The sequence below is a fragment of the Phacochoerus africanus genome, chromosome 11, assembly GCF_016906955.1.
Source record: "Phacochoerus africanus isolate WHEZ1 chromosome 11, ROS_Pafr_v1, whole genome shotgun sequence".
In the NCBI taxonomy this organism is placed as follows: Eukaryota; Metazoa; Chordata; class Mammalia; order Artiodactyla; family Suidae; genus Phacochoerus; species Phacochoerus africanus.
The window spans coordinates 44,958,743-44,974,811 of record NC_062554.1 but is presented as its reverse complement, the minus strand read 5'-3'; the positions used below and the strand labels follow the sequence as shown (position 1 = coordinate 44,974,811).

Sequence of the window (16,069 nt, the reverse complement as noted above, 5' to 3'; positions counted from 1 at the left end):
TCTCTGGGGGACTTTAAGCGGAATTCCCAAGAAGCCTGGCAGTGTCCTGCCCCTGTTTGGAGGAACCCTTTGTCTCCCCCATGGCCCTGGCTGTGCTGGGCGGTTGGAAAGCAGCTTGAAAGTAGAGGAGACCCAGACCAAACGCACACTCATCCCACAGAAGGGAGGCCCGCGGCCAGAGCTGGATCCCTGGACTCCAATTTCTCCTTTCGGCTACTCCCTGCTTGCTCTCTTCCACCCAAACTGGCCCTGGTTCCTGGAGGAGGAGTCCTCTTACTGTCTGAATCTTCAGGTCCACGTCTCAGCCAGCCTTCCTCCAACCCGCCTCCAGGCTTTTGCCTTGTGGCGGGATCCGCTCCAACACTCATTTCCAGGAGAAAGCGACCAACGTCACCCCCCTTACCAATCTGACAAGGGGGCCTTCGGGGCAAAAGTCTGAGCAGGTTCCCCCCCCCCCAAAAAAAAACAAAATGGCATGAGATTAGTCAAGTTCTCTGAAGATGATAGAATCAGCGCTTCCCCAGAAGGGGTTATTTTCTCCGCGTCAAAGGGGAGAGGCAGCGTTGGAGACCACAGGGCGAGGGGATGGGGGAAGGAGACGCTGCATTCCCGGCCACCACCTGGAGGATCCAGGCTGCAGCAAAGCACAAGGTCTCCCCCAGACTCAGACCACAAGCCCCGGGTCTGTTCCACCCACTGGGCTGAGCTTGGGGAGAGCACCAAACCCACGTGTGGCTTTTCGTGGAAGGAGCAGGCTGCTTTCAGAACTGCATGTCAATGGCTTCCGCGCTTATGAGAAGCACCCCTGGGACACGCTTCCAGGTTGAGGGGAGCAGCTGGCCGGGCTTCTGGGACACCTGGTTTGCTGTCTTCCTGGAAGGAAGGGACGGTCGAGGTCTCTTTGCAGGTTGTGAGAATTCACATCCCAAACACTGTTTTACGTTCGACTCTTTCCTTTTCGATCTTCTTAAAGAACCCTCTGCCTACTCTCATTTTCACTCTCTTTCGTTACATTACATCCTCATTACGTTGCATTCGTTATCTTGCCTTACATACCATTTCAGCAATTGTGTTATATACTTACATATATTTTCACGATCACTTTCATTTTCATCCCAGTTTCCAAGAAAAACTGTTTCCTTTTACAGCTTTAAAAGCCAGTGACAGCTACCTATGCACAGACCACCACACACTCGGCTAATTAAGTTCTTGATGTGTGATCCCATTTAAACCTCCTGACATCCCCAGGAGGAATTATTATTCCCATTTTATAGGTGAGGAAACCGGAACTTAGAGAAGATGAGAAGTTTGCCAAAGGTCATCGACAAATGTCCGCATGAGGACTTACACCTGGCTTGAGGCTGAATTCTCAGTCCTGGGACCTTAAAGTGACATCACACATCTAACGCATTATCATTTTCCGTCATCAACAACTTGAGGCCTCCAACTAGCCACTGCTGCAGTCATCAGAAACCTGACTGGTTTCCCGAGATTATTGCGGTCCTGACGATTTGTTTTTTCAAATGAGAGTTGCAATGTTTATTTCAGGTTCTCTCTCATTTTTCCCGCTTGTCTCTTTTTTGCCACACCCGTAACATGCAGAAGTTCCCAGGCCAGGGATCGAACGGTGCCGCAGTACTTATGAGAGACACAGGGGTGAAAACTCAGGAGCCTTAACCTACTCAGCCCTCAGAGAACTCCCCTGACAATTTATTAGAAGAAAAAACACACATCACTCAATTACAGAGCTTTGGGTTCAAGTTATATTCACATCTACGTTCCTATGAATGAAACGAGCCAGGTAACATCTTCCGGTTTCACAGATGAAGAAAGAGAAGAGGAAAAGTGCTTTTCCCAAGGTTGCATGGCTAGAAAGAGTGAAGTTGGAATGAGACTGCCTGGGTTCCTGAAATATGCTGCCTCTTCAATAAATAAATGAACAAAATCAATAAATAAACCTTGCAAGAAAATACTGAGGGAGTTGAGCCTGGCACCAACGAGCTTCTTGGCAGAGTGGAGGGGCTCCTGGCTGGATTCCCTGGGCCTGATGTCTAGTCCCAGAATGCCGTGGAGAATGAAAGGCCAAGGATAACTGGGGGGACAGAACCCGTGTCACCGTTCCCAGCTTCCCTGCCCAGGCACTGTAAACTGGCTTTGAAGACAGATTCCAAACTGTGGAGAGGGAGAGCTCTCACCTGCCCCCTTTCCGGGCCAGGGTTGGGCAGTTCTCTCAGCGGGATGCCATGGACTCCTGCTAGATCGGAGCTCTCGGCAGGGGAAAGAAGCCGGCTCTGTGAAGACGTGGGTTCCACAGTCCGCTTCCTCCCAGCCCACGGTCAGATGGGGTTGGAGATGTTACCCCAGCAGCCAGCTTGGTAAATATCCAGCATGGAGGCCACCACATAGACCATGTCCCCCTTTCACAGATAGGATAACTGAGGCCCTCTGAGAAGCGGCTGGCCCAAGGTCACACAACTGACCACTGGGAGAACAGAGGTCCCAGCTCAGTGCCCTGTCCTCGAGCTGGACATCAGCAACAAACACAAGTGCTGGTCCCAACTCTCACCGTCTTGGGTGGATGAGGTGTTGCCTGAGCCCAGAGATTACTTGGAGGGCTGAGTTTTGACCCATTCAAACACCTGTGTTCTCTCTGGTACTGTCAGCAAGATGGGGGCGGGGGCAGCAGAGTGAGGTAAGGGCCCCTGGAGATGCCGCTCTGTTTGCTGGAAGGAGGGCGCTTCCAGAGAGATGGGTTCTGGGCCAGAAGCCCCCTTCTAGAGCTCAGCTCCCATTGGGCCCCTGCTCTTTCCTTTCCCTCTGGAAACAGCCCCTGCAGCCAGGCCCTGAAGCCTCCATCCTCCCACCTCCATGCTGCTGGAGGCCCTGACACATGGCTGGCTTAGGCGAGGAGGCCTGGCTCTCTGAGCTGACTTCAGCCTAGTGGCCTCACCACAACTCCAAAAAACCCCATGATTCCCCGCATGAATAATCCTTTACAATACAGAAAGAGTCCCAAGGAGCAGGAGGCCTCTGTCCTGCCCGTCTCGCCTCTGCCAGAGTCTGCAGGGCCCCGTCTGCAAATCGTGCCAATGCCACCCACGTACCCTGTGCTGGGGTAGTGGGATAGTGTCCTCCCGCCTGGACCCCTGTGGGGCCTGGCTAGCGCTTAGCCCTACTGGGCTTGCAGGAAAGCCTGGTGCCTCCCTTCTGTCTCCTGGGGCCCCCCCTCTGGGTCCAGGCAGGGTACAGCTGAGATCGAAAGCAGCCCCTCAGCCTGAGTCACTCATTCGAGTGCAGGCTGGAGATCAGTGGCAGGGTGACCAGGTCTGAGTCAAAGCTGCCCACAAGACCACCCGGGGCTTCCACGCAGTCCAGAGGGGCAAGATGATGGGCAAAGCTCCAGCCAGATGTTCCGAGGTCACCACAGCTGGTCAGGTGCAGGAGTGGCCAATCCTCAGCTGGTTGGTTCCACTGTCTAGCTGGAGCCCCTGAGGGAGTGAGAGATATTTCTGAGGGGTCCTGTTTCAAGTAGCCCTTGGCCAAGGCTGGTAGAGGCCAGTCTTCCTCAGCCTCCAGGCACGTCCTGAATTTGGGACCGAGGCCATCTGTTGAGGAAGACTCTTCTTCCAGGCCGCTGGCACTGGCTGCCTTCTCCTCTGTGCACTGGGTCTGCTTCAGGTAGCCCCGGAAGGCCTCTGCGGCTGGGTCTTCTGCCGGCATCTCAGGTCCCAGGGGACTAGCGTGGCCCACAGCTGAGCCACCCCGAGCATCCTCAGGCTTCCCCTCAGAGTTCTGGACCAGGCCAATGCCACTGTCATCCTGGTTCCGGCTGTTGCTCCCTGCTGGCAGCTCCCAGCTGGGCTCTGTGCCAGGACTCGGGCTGGGCTCCTGCAAGCAGATCCCGCTGTCGGTACTGCTGCTGCCACCACTGTTGCAGCTGTTCTCCAGCGACAGGGGCGCCTCCGTTCCCAGAGTCTCCTCGGCCTGAGGGTTGGGGGCAGAGAGGAGGAACTGGGGCTCATCCGCCTGCAGGGATGGCTTGGCACTGCCAAATCCACTGTCCGTGCTGCCGTGCAGCTCTGAGTTCCTCAGTTCTGGGGACACCTTGGGGAAGGCCTCCTCGTCGAGGGGGTGGATGATATCCTGAGTCTCCGAGGGGGCAAGCCGGCCGGTGAGGCTGAAGGGACTGGGATCGTTGAAGACCTGAGGAGGAGAGAGCAGAGTGAGAGAGGCAAGAGGGCCACTTGCAGGAAGCCACCCCAGGGTGACCAGGTACACAGGTCCAGGAGGCACTGATCCGACAGAGGGGGTTACTGCGGAGTCTGGATGAACTGAGGAACCCTTGTTTTTTTTTTTTGTTTTGTTTTGTTTTGTTTCAGAATTGAGTTCTCCTCCAATTGCAATTCTCGGTTTGACTCAGGCCAGATACCGAAGAACCTGTGTTCTCGGAGCTCAGGGAGAATGACAGACAGACAGAGGGACCGCAGGGCAAGGTGACTCGCCTTAGGTGGCTCCATCAGTTGTGCTTCTCAAACCTGAGAGCAGGCTGGACCCCATCGGGATCTAGAAATGTGTTCCCCCCCAGTAAGAAATGTGTTCTGTAATAACCTGCATAGAAATAGCCCATAAATATATAACTAATACATAGCTAAAACCAATTTCACAAAATAGTATTTACTGTTAGAACCTATGCACCGTGATCTATCACCTTCTGTCCTGTCCCATTCTGTTCACTTGTCTTTTTAAATTTTGTTTAAATTTTTTTTTTTTTTTTGTCTTTTTGCCATTTCTTGGGCCACTCCCATGGCATGTGGAGGTTCCCAGGCTAGGGGTCGAATCGGAGCTGTAGCCGCTGGCCTATGCCACAGCCACAGCAATGCGGGATCTGAGCCACATCTGCAACCTACACCACAGCTCACGGCAACGCCAGATCCTTAACCCACTGAGCAAGGCCAGGGATCGAACCCGCAACCTCGTGGTTCCTAGTCGGATTTGTTAACCCTTGAGCCAGGATGGGAACTCCCACTTTGTCTTTTAAAATGCCGGATGTGAGATACCAAGTTCATTTCTCCACTCCCTGAGTGTGACCCACACAACACAGCATGGCTGCAGCATGAGACAGCACAACAAGCACAGAACTAGCAGTGGAGGAGGTCCTGCTCTCCATTAACTGCCAACAGTCCCAGGGAAGTTGGCACCCCTCTCCTCCTTGCTCTTCTGCACCGGCCACACTGGTGTTCCTTCTGCTCCAGAACACATCAGTGCAGCACCGTTGCAGGGCCTTTGCACAGACTGCTTCTTCTGGCTAGAATACTCTTTTCTTAGCCTTTGTATGGCTGTATCCTTATTATTCAGGTTTGGCTCAGATATCCTCTCCTTAGAGAGGCTTTCCCAATCACCCCTGCTAAAGCAGTGCTCTAGACACTCTCTTCCCATCAGCCTAGGTTATTTTTTCCTAGCACTTAGTTTCAGGCGTTATTTTTGTTTGTCTTCTGTGCCCCCACGTGCACATATACATATATTCACTTCCCATCCCCAACAGGAGAGAAGCTTCTGGAGGGCAGGAGCCATCTGGTCTTGTTGGCCACTTTGTTCCCAGAGCTTAAACTGAGCTGGCACAAGGTAAGCACTCCTAAGGTTTGTTGACTGACTTAACTGACTCACTGTTGCACATCATTCCTGGTTCCCTTTGGACATGATGATTCTAAGGCAGCTCTTACTGGTTCAGTTTCTATTGATATCACATAGGTTGTGATTAAGAATATGTATCTTGGAACCAGACTTCCTGGGTTCAAATCCCAGCTCTGCCTCTTATCAGCTGTGTCACCTTGGCTGAATTACCTATCCTCTCTGTCCTTCAGCTCCTCCTCCTTAAAATGGAAATGATGACAGTACCGCCTCCTCATGTTGTGGTTCATGCACGTAACGTACTTAGAACAGTGCCTGGTACAGAGAAAGCACTCAGACACACTTGGTGAGTTGAATTTTACTCTCCAATCATTCTCTAAAGAATAACCATTATTTCTATTTCCTAGAGGAGAAAACTGAACTTTAGAGAAGTTAAATGATTTGCCTGCAGTCACACAGCAGCAAAGAACAAACCTGGGACTGGTCCTTAACTGTCCTAATGTGTAACCCCCACTTGTTCAATAATGCTTCCTTTGATACATTTTTTAAAATAATTCAACGGGTTTTACTCTATTTATAGTTGTACAGATATACATGCTATTGAAAAATCAAAGCAGCTAATGGATGAGAAGAAGCCAGTGCCTGTGAAAGCCCTTGTGCACAATTACGTATAGAGTTAATTATGACCATGATCATCAGAGGAAAGAAACTGAGCTGGATTTATCCTGAGGAGGAGGAAACTCCCACGGACAACTCAATTCTGTAATCCAAACATACAGAAGCAAGCAAAACCCTCAGAGGCTGCTTATCATCTCGTCTATGTCTATTTCACTGGCCTGCATTAAAGTTAATGGTTCATATGTGGGCCGCCCTACCAGACAGGAATCAAGCCCTTTGGGGCCAGTGGCCACACTACTCAGCTGCTTTCCACACAACAGTTTGCATGTTGTAGGGGCTTAGTAACGGCAGCTCAGTTGCCACCTCACTCTTCCAGATGCCTTTCCTCCAGCCCAAGCAAGACTCTCCCATCCAGAGTACCAGGACCAGCCCTCTCCCACCCCCTCTGCTTGCTTTCTTTCCTTTATTTATTTATTTATTTATTTTTAGGGCCACACCCATGGCATATGGAAGTTCCCAGGCTAGGGGTTGAATTGGAGCTGCAGCTGCTGGCCTACGTCGCAGTCACAGCTATGCCAGATCTGAGGCTTGTCTGTGACCTACACCACAGCTCATGGCAATGCCGGATCCTTAACCCATTGAGCAAGGCCAGGGATTGAACCCTCATCCTCATGGATCCTAGACGGGTTTGTTAGCTGCTGAGCCACGATGGGAACTACCCCCCACTTCTTGTTACCCACCCCTGAGGGTAGGCCCTGGGGTGCACTCACCAGGCAGCCCCACCCCTCACCTCTCCCCTGCATCCCCATCCTGGGAGTTCTTATTCAAAATCATTTCAGAGGGTCTTTGTCTCTCCCCTTTATTTATTTACTTACTTACCTACTTATTTATTTACATTTATTTTTGCTTTTTTTTTTTTTTTTTTTTAGGGCTGTATCTGTGACATATGGAAGTTCCTAGGCTAGGGGTCGAATCGGAGCTGCAGCTGCCGGCCCACGCCACAGCCACAGCAACACAAGATTGGAGCCGTATCTGTGACCTACACCACAGCTCATAGCAACTCTGGATCCTTAACCCACCAGTGAGGCCATGGATTGAACCAGCATCCTCATGGATATTAGTCAGGTTTGTTGCTGCTGAGCCACAATGGGAACTCCTCTCTCATTTTTCCTGGAGATCCTGGGGTCTCTGTGGAGGGACTCCTTCCAGCTGTGAGCTTCCCTGGGCCCCTACTCCCTGACAGAGCCCACCCTTCCAGCCAAGTCCTGGACCAGCACAGGAATGTCAGCTGTGGGGCCATCTTTGGTCCAGTCTGAATCTCGGGCCATGGATGGGCTGAGGTTTGGAAATGCTGCTCAATGTCGCAAATTGCATTTAGGAGGCTGGCTGAATAAACGCAGTATTCGTCAGCCCTGGGTGGTAAAAGGAGACCCTCTAGGATGGGCCGGAGGTGCTGGCCTTCTCTGAGAAGCCCTCCTCAGCATCACCTCTCCACTCTGTCCCCTCCCACCTTGACACCAGCCCTCTGTCGTCCTCTCCCAGAGCACCCATCACCAGCCTCTAGGGTTGGGAAAGGCTGGGCTCTGGCCCTGACTCTTCCTGGCTGTGGGCTCCCCTGCACGGAACAGTCTCTCTAAGCCTCAGTCTCCTTGGTTGCAAAGTGAAGATAATAACTGTACCTGACTCCAAGGGGCTGGTCCATAGCCAATTATTACCTAACAGTGAAAGAATGATGTGGGGGTGTGTGCAATGACTCCGTACCCAGTGTCTTCTCTGGACCACTAGAAGGCAATGTTCTTGGCACTGAGCTTGGCAAGCAAAGTCCTCCCTCCACCCCCAAGCTGCCTCTGAGAATGTCGGGAGGGCAGTCCCTGACTCCTACAGAGTCCTGGGGGGGCCAGGAAGGATGTAGCAGTGGCTTCTCTGTGAGACTCACCAGGACGGTGGGCAGCTTCCCCCGGCGCCGCACGTACAGCTGGAGGGCCAGGCAGTAGGCCAGGGCTCCATACAGCAGCAGGACAAAGGTGAAGAAGATGCTGAGGTTGGTCGCAGTGAAATCTGCAGGCCCAGAGAGACGGGTTTGTCTCTGTGATCTGTGGTCCATGGAGTGGCGGTCCCCAGGGATCCCATGGCCACTCTCAGGAGCCTCTCAGTGAGTGACTGAGTGACCCCAATCCCCCAGGCAACACGGAGGCCACAACTCTGAGGCCATGTCTGGGTTCTTGGGAATCCCTGCTGGCCTCCCTTCCCTGAAGGATTCCCTCGCTAGACACACGAGAGAGCTTCCAGCTCTCTGCACACACCTCACACAATGGCATATAGAGCAGTGAGCCAGGATGGTAAAACAGGTAAGATGGGAGGTCCTGGGAGCAGCCAGACCTGGGTTCAAATCCCAGATCCGCCACTTATGAGCTGGGAGGCTATGGACAAATGACTCAACCTCTCTGGGCCTCGGTTTTACCAGCTATAAAATGGGCACAATGATGGTGCCTGCCTCATAGATGGTCAGGAAGTAGGCAGTACCTCTCAGCTACCAAGCCCTTTGTGACAGTCACCCCTCGTCTGTGGTTTTGCTTTCCGCAGTTTGAGTTACCTGTGATCAACTGCAGCCCCAAAATAGCAAATGGAAGAACTCCAGAAATAATTCATACATGAAACTGTGTTCCATCCTGTGTAGCGTGATGAAATCTCCCACTGTCCCGCTGTGTCTACCCGCCTCCCCGGGACGTGAATCATCCCTTTGTCCAGCGGATCCTGCCCCTGAGTCACTTAGTGGCTATCTCAGTTATCAGATGGACCGTCGTGATATCTGATGCTTCTGTTCAAGTAAACTTTATTTTACTTCTTAATGGTCCCAACGTGTTATGAGTAGCAATGTTGGCCATTTGGACATTTTCTTAAAATTCTCTTTAATTTATATATTAAACTTTATCATAGGTACATATGCATAGGAAAAAAACAGAATATATCTATGCTTTCACACATTCACTGGGGATCTTGGAACGTAGGCCCCTCCGATCGGGGAAGGGGACAACTGTACTTATATGGTATCTGATCCTTATAACAACCATAGGAGGCAAATACTATTATCGTCCCTATTTTTATAGATTAGCATCTTGAGGCCCAGAAAGGTTAAGTTGCCCAATGAGATATATTTCATAAGAGGTAAAGTGGTTGAGATTTGAACCCAGACCTATACACAAATCTATTGCCATAACAGTGAGTGAATGCTAAAAATCTTTTTTTTTTTAAATGGCCACACCTGTGGCATATGGAGTTACTGGGCTGGGGATTGAATCAGAACCACAGCTGCAACCTGTGCCACAGCTTCTGTGGCAACGCAGGATCCTTTAACCCACTGTGCAGGGCAGGGGATTGAACTGGCACTTCTGGAGAGACCTGAGCCTCTGCGGCCGGATTCTTAACCTACGGCACCACAGCAGGAACTCCTGAAAATGCTTTTAAGCCTCCTGGCACATGGATAGTGCTTTACTCTGCTTCAAGGTGAGTGAGGCTTTAACAACAATGAGCTTGTGAGTGTCTGCCATAAACTGAAACATACTGTAGAAAAGGAAGGAATTCCTCTGGTCTTTGCTGGACGCTGCCCACATTGCGAGGGCACTCCCATGATTCTCTGGGCACTTGATAGACACTGTGCTAAGTTGCTAGATGCAGCTTTTGCCGTTCACACTCCTTCCCAGCCAGACTGTAAGATCCTTGTGGCCAGGACCACAGCCTTCACAAACCATATCCCTTTCCCTCCCTCCCCTTCCCAGCACTCGACTGAGAGCCTGGCCCGATATTTGTTGATTTTTGCAGCTATGGAGAGGAGTCAGCTCAGTTCTGCTTCCTTTCACGGTGGGGGAGGGTAGTTCTGAGAAGCCTTTGGTGCCCTCAGCTCCAAAAAAAAAGAGACCAGAGGAATGTAAGAAACAGGAACCACCACAGCTGACTGGGAGTAGGGCCTGGAGTGGGGTGGGGCTGGGGTCCTAGGAGCACAGCTGGGCTCCAGTGAAAGTGCCTGCGGGACTGGGAGACCTGGATCTGTGGCCATACCCTGGAAGTTGCTCATAGGTACTGAGCCTCAGTTTCCTCACCTTTAAAATGGGCACAAAAGGATGGAGAGCTATGTGCGCCTAGCACAATGCCCTGTGTCATCAGCAAGCAGCCCTCAAGACAGGTGCTTTTTGGGGGTGAGCAGCCCTTCCTGCCTCCCTCCCACCCATGCAGCAGCCCTGCCAAGACTCACACTGGGGGGCGAGCACGATGCACTCCTCCTTGGACCAGACCTTCTTGTTCGTTCGGGAGATGATGGACGGCTTCACCCTGACACACAATTCTCCCAGCCCTCTCAGGATGGGGAGGCTGAAGTTTTCATGTTGTACCTTCTCTTTGAACTGAAACGAACACAGCCATCACAATGAACACAATGTTAATGCCTTGGTCCCTGGCATGGGAATCGGGGAGCTGGAGGGGCCTTTAGAGATGCTCCAGGTCCACCCGCTTCAATGCCCTTTTTTTTCTAAGATAACAAACCCTGAGTTATCAGCGCAGCCTAAGATCTCTGTGGTCACTATGATTTATTTTGTACTAAAAGAGAAAAGGAGGGGGTTTATAGATATGGAGGACCTTCCCAGAAGAGGGGCTGGACTCAACTGTAGTGGCAGGGAAAGAGGGGGGAGTTTGCAGAATCCAGATCCCCCCACTTAGGGGGGATGTGCTGGGCATTTACGTTGCTTCTTGGAGCCTCACTTCCCCACCTATAAAATGGAACAACACCTCTACCAGCAAGGGGATTGGAAACAATTGTTATAAAATGTTTCCTGTGCTGCCCTACACCTAGTAGGCACTGTCTTCCCTGCCACCTGGCAGAAACACAGGTTTGCAGGCTGAGGCCATCTCCTCTCCCCTCCCAACCTCTCTCAACTCTGTGGGCAGAGGTCCCCAGGGGTGCACAAAAAAAGCACTTCCAGCCCAGGGGACGGGGAGGTGTGGCCCTGGGAAATCCCATACCTTATAGGGTCCTGGTACCTTGCGAACCTCAATCTCATACTCCCGGAAGTCGTGGAAGATGGTCTCATATGTATCACCTGCGGGGGCAATCTTGGGCCTGGGGGGCTTGATCGTTCCTGAGATGACGCCGTTGTGCACCTCGAGCTTCACGCTGTCAACCGTCAGAGTCACTGAGTGGAGAGACAGAACCATGAGGCCTGCAGGCTGGGGAGGGCCTGGGCGCCCCATCCATGCCTGGCCTCCAGGGTCAAGCTTTATCCACCCTGAAACCTGGACCACAGGTTTCCCAACCTAGCAGAGCCTAAGGATTTCCTGGGGAGCAGGTTAAAAACACAGATGCCTGGGCCCACACAAGGCAGAGTGAACCTGAATTTTAGAAGCTGGGCCCTGGAAATAACTATTTTAAACACACTCCTCAGGTACTGGTTCTGCAGCCAGTGGAGGAGTGGCCTGCGGGCCGGCGTTTGGGAGCCAGTGACCTCCAAGAGCATTGTTCTGATCCTGCGTTCTGCAGAGCAGGCCTGCCCCATGAATAAAGCTGATCAGTCCTGATCTGCAAAATCAAAGACTCCCAGCAAGTTTGGGGCTTAGCCTTGCCTTCAGTCTCTGCAGAGAGAAACTCCCAATGTTGCTTCAGGAGCACCTCCCTGCTCCAAAGCCTCACATCCTGACTGCCGAATTTCAGTCCTAAAGTGGGGAGGATCTGGTCCAAATTCTGCCTACTGCTTGCTGTCCTATGCTGAGCGCTTAGGGATTCACTTCCTCTCACAGAACCCTAAAAGTACATAGACCTGACCCTCGTGACTATGCACCCCCAACTCACCCCAAGACTTCTCTTCTGGAGGATAAACAACTCCAGTTCCCTTTTATTTTATTTTATTTTTTTGCTTTTTACGGCCGCATCCACGGCATATGGAGGTTCCCAGGCCAGGGGTCGAATCGGAGCTGTAGCTATAGCTGCCGGCCTACACCACAGCCACAGCAACAGAGGATCTGAGCTGAATCTTTGACCTGCACCACAGCTGATGGCATAGCCAGATCCTTAACCCACTGAGTGAGGCCAGGGATTGAACCCATGTCCTTATGGATGCCAGTCATATTCATTAACTGCTGAGCCAGGATGGAAACTCCCCCTTTTAAATCTTGAACGACTTGGCTATTTTCATCTAAACCTGCAAAATCCTGATTCAAGCTTGTTTGGGCAACTAGGTCCCCGGCCAGGAAGCCTGGCAGACATGGCAAGCTATGGGAACAGAGAGATAAGTTCCAGACTAGAGCTTCTGGCTGGAAGAGACCATGTTCTAGGCCCAGAGGAGGAGAAGCACCTTCATCCACAGAGAAGCGGGTGTTGGAAGAGGTCCAGTTGGAGTGCTGGCTTTTGTCCACAGCCCGGACTCTGGCTCGGTAACCATTGCTGTGATACAGATCCAGGGTCTCCATGGTGAGATCACAGGACAGCATTAGGGTCTGGCTACAATGGGGGATGGGCTTCCAGGGCTTATCTCCATACCTGGGGAGGTATTAGGGGAAGCATTAGGAGGGGAACTTATGCTCAGACATACCTCCTTCAGGAGGGAAGCAAGAGGCCAGGGGAGAGCTCTTATGGTACAGCACTCAGGGTATTCCCTCTAGTCCAGGGCATCCCAATTGTTGGCATAGCCTATGCAATGTATCTAAACTGAATTATGGTACCAGATAAAGTTACAGATAGGAATGAAGTTTATTTATCATCCATAAGCATGGGTAACCAATACATGATTTAATACCCTTTCGAAAAAACAAAAAAGGGGTCCTCGTTCCTTAGATTGGAACATGAGTAGCTCACATCCCAGCTCCTCCAGGAAGATTTGCGACCCCCTGCAACACAGCCCATTTCCTCCCTTCTCCCAGCTCCATCTGCAGTCCTCAGGGTTTCCTTGTTTTCCAACTGTCTTATGGATGCTTTTTTCCTGTTTTCCCAATAAGATGGAAAAATCTTGAGGGTAAAGGCAACACCTTGGCTTTCTCACCCCAGAGCTCCCAGCACACTGCTCAGGACATACGAGACTCAATCAGTACTTGTCAACTGATGGGTATGTGCCAGGGTCCTTCCTGGTGGCACTTCAGCAACAAGCGGGTAGAAGGGGCTGGACTCACCCACTCCCTCACCCACCTCTCTCCTTTCCCCATCGTCCCCTCTGCTTACCTCTGGAGCTCCACTTCATAGTAGGTACTTTCAGACTGATTCGGGCTGGGTGTCCAATGGAGGACGTGGTGGAAAAATTCTGCTTCAAACCACACAGATGGAGGCTTGGGCAGTTCTGTCCGCAGGGAGAAGAGTGTCAGTACTGGAGCCAGCAGAGCCCACTCCCCTCCCTCAGGGAGGAGTTGATGATGATGGCAAGCATTCTCATAGCTCCCCTTTACTGAGCACTTGACCTTGAGCTAAGCACTCAGCTAAGGACTTTACATATATTGTCTCATTTAATTATTACAATAGTCCTACTAGGAAGACATTGATCACCCCAATTTTACCAGAAAAGAAATGAAGGCTCAGAGCGGTCAAGTGACTTGCCCAGGCCCAATGGGGATAGTAAGGGGTAAAGTGGGCCCTTGAAGCCAAAGGCGTCTGATCCCAGAGCTAGTGCGTGTCCTTTAATCACTGTCCTGTGCTGTCTGTGGTCAGAAGCAGAAGTGCTGCTGGGTGAGGAGAGCCAAGCAAGGTAAGATAAATCCCAGGCAAGAGGGCAGGGGCTAAGGGCTAAGGCAGGCTCACCATGAGCTCTCAGATGAGAGAGTCCCTGGCTCTGCCCAATGCCTGTCTCTGATCCAGCCCCACACCTGGCCCCACTCTGGCTTCAGCCCCTGCCCTAACCCCAGGCCCTCTTCTCTGGAGTTCTTTGGGTACACAGATACCCTGTGTCTTGGCATCTATCTGTTGCTCTTCACGGAACCCCAAGCTGAGGGCTTGCCCCATTCGCCAGCTTTGAGGAGGGCTTTACCAGAGCCAGCTGCCCAGCCACAGGGCATGTGAGGACAGGCAGTCCTGGTTCTAGACTGGGCTGAGGATGTTCCTGCAAAGAGCTGACACCCTTGGCTCCAAGGTGAGATACTAAATACCAATGCCCACCTCCATCTCCTGTCTTCCCCTCCCACCCCCACACCATTCCCCATGGGAAGTTCTAACTTTAAGAACCTCAAACTAGTACTTGCCAGTGTGACTTGGGGACATTATTTAAACCTCGCTGAACCTGTGCTCTCATTTTAAGAATGTGTGATAAGTACATCTACTTTAAGAGTCTTGCCGATTAAGGGCAATGAAGGTCTAGGCCAATACCCACAGTCAGTTCTTCTTCTCTCCTCCCTGATCCCTTACTGTCTCTTCTTCTGACAGTGATTCCCAGGCTTCCCTTGTACTCCAGCTTCTCATCTTTCTAATAATGCTTTCTTTCTTTTTTTTTTTTTTTTCTGTCATTCTCACTTAGTAAGCACATCTGTTCCTGTCCCTTGCTTTCTTTCCTGTACTGTCTTTGATCTTCAAGTCTATGTCTCGATTTCAAAACACTAGATGGAAAGTGAAAAAATGCAGTGGGTCTTTGTGGTGTTTGGGCTGCATGTCCCCAACTCCAGCTCTCGGTCATGTGACTGGTGACCACATGTCTTACTTTGTATTCTGGCGTCACTGTAGAAGTGCTTTCAGGACCTGCTCTCCCTGCCTCTGCTCCTGGTCCCTCCAACTCCCCACCCTTTCATTCTCTCTCTCTCTCTCTCTCTCTCTCTCTCTCTCTCTCTCTCTCTCTCCAGGGTTTGCTCTTCTCAGTTGCAGAAACTTTCTGGCTGGGTTAGGACAGCTAAGGGGTAGCAGTAGGGAGGAGGGAGGCAGATGGCAGGGCCAGAGCATTAGAGGCTAAAGAAGGAGAATGGATGATCCGATGGGGGTGACAGGGGATAGTGGGAGATAAGAGCTGAGATGGGGGTGAGATGGCATGGAGCAGCAAGGGGTTAATCAGAGAGCTAAGGGAAGGTAAACTCAGGCTGACATCAAAGTAATTCCCCAGAGGGAGAAACGGTCCCAGCATTTTAAGCAGAAAAAAGCCGAGGATAAATTTATGACTCACAGGGAGGTGGGTGGACGGTGGTGGTGGTGGGGTTATTTAACTTCTCTACCTACACTTCCCCACTCCCCCATCAATCTCAGCCTCTTCCACTTTCACAATGGGCGAGCTTGAGACCCAGGCTGGCCAGAATGAGGGAGATCAGGGGAGGCGGGAGAAAATGGGAGCCCCTCTCCGGCAAGGGCCAGCCAGACGGGGTTCTCCGTGGTACACAGAACTTCAACGTAGGGGTGACTGACGACGGGTGGGAGAAGGAGCGTGGCGGGCGCAGAGAGGGCAGGGCCAGGCTAGACCCTGGATCCTTACCGTGCGCGCAGGAGCCTAGAAGCAGGCACAGGAACATCGCCAGCGGCACTACCAGGAGCGGCAGCATCCTGAGAGCGCCTCATCCTCCGGAGCGGGAGCAGAAGCCGGAGCCGGGATGCGCGCCTCCGGCCGCTGCTCTGCTGAGCTGAGACTGAAAGCTCGGGTCACCAGCCCCGCCCGCCCCCCGCGGGGCTGACTCAAAAGGGCGGGGCCTCGAGAGCCACGCCCACAAGCCGCGGCGTCGGGGAGCCAGAGCAGCAGCCGAGCGAGGACAACTCAGGCCAGTGGAGAGGAAACAGGGGCAGGGCGGGTGCCTGCTGTCCTGGGGTGGGTGCGGGACAACGCTCACCCCTGGGAACGACCAGTGCCAGCGGGCGAAAGCAGTCTGGGTAGCCCGGAGGGGTGTGTGT

The 16,069-nt window shown here is 52.1% G+C and overlaps 1 protein-coding gene and 1 long non-coding RNA gene across 2 annotated transcripts; one reads left to right on the top strand and one right to left on the bottom strand.

Moving 5' to 3' along the window:
* Positions 1-1,657: 1,657 nt before the first annotated feature.
* Positions 1,658-15,820, bottom strand: IL10RA (interleukin 10 receptor subunit alpha). The gene is made up of 7 exons (XM_047752180.1): positions 15,660-15,820; positions 13,445-13,559; positions 12,585-12,769; positions 11,260-11,429; positions 10,496-10,643; positions 8,183-8,304; positions 1,658-4,203 (listed from the first exon to the last, which is right to left on the bottom strand). Exons 1-7 carry the CDS (start codon positions 15,724-15,726, stop codon positions 3,280-3,282), a joined length of 1,731 nt encoding a protein of 576 aa, XP_047608136.1. The 5' UTR covers positions 15,727-15,820; the 3' UTR covers positions 1,658-3,279.
* Positions 5,484-9,067, top strand: LOC125110705 (uncharacterized). Its single transcript, XR_007130695.1, has 3 exons — positions 5,484-5,622; positions 5,862-5,974; positions 8,830-9,067. It is a non-coding gene; the product is annotated as an uncharacterized LOC125110705 (long non-coding RNA).
* Positions 15,821-16,069: the final 249 nt, after the last annotated feature.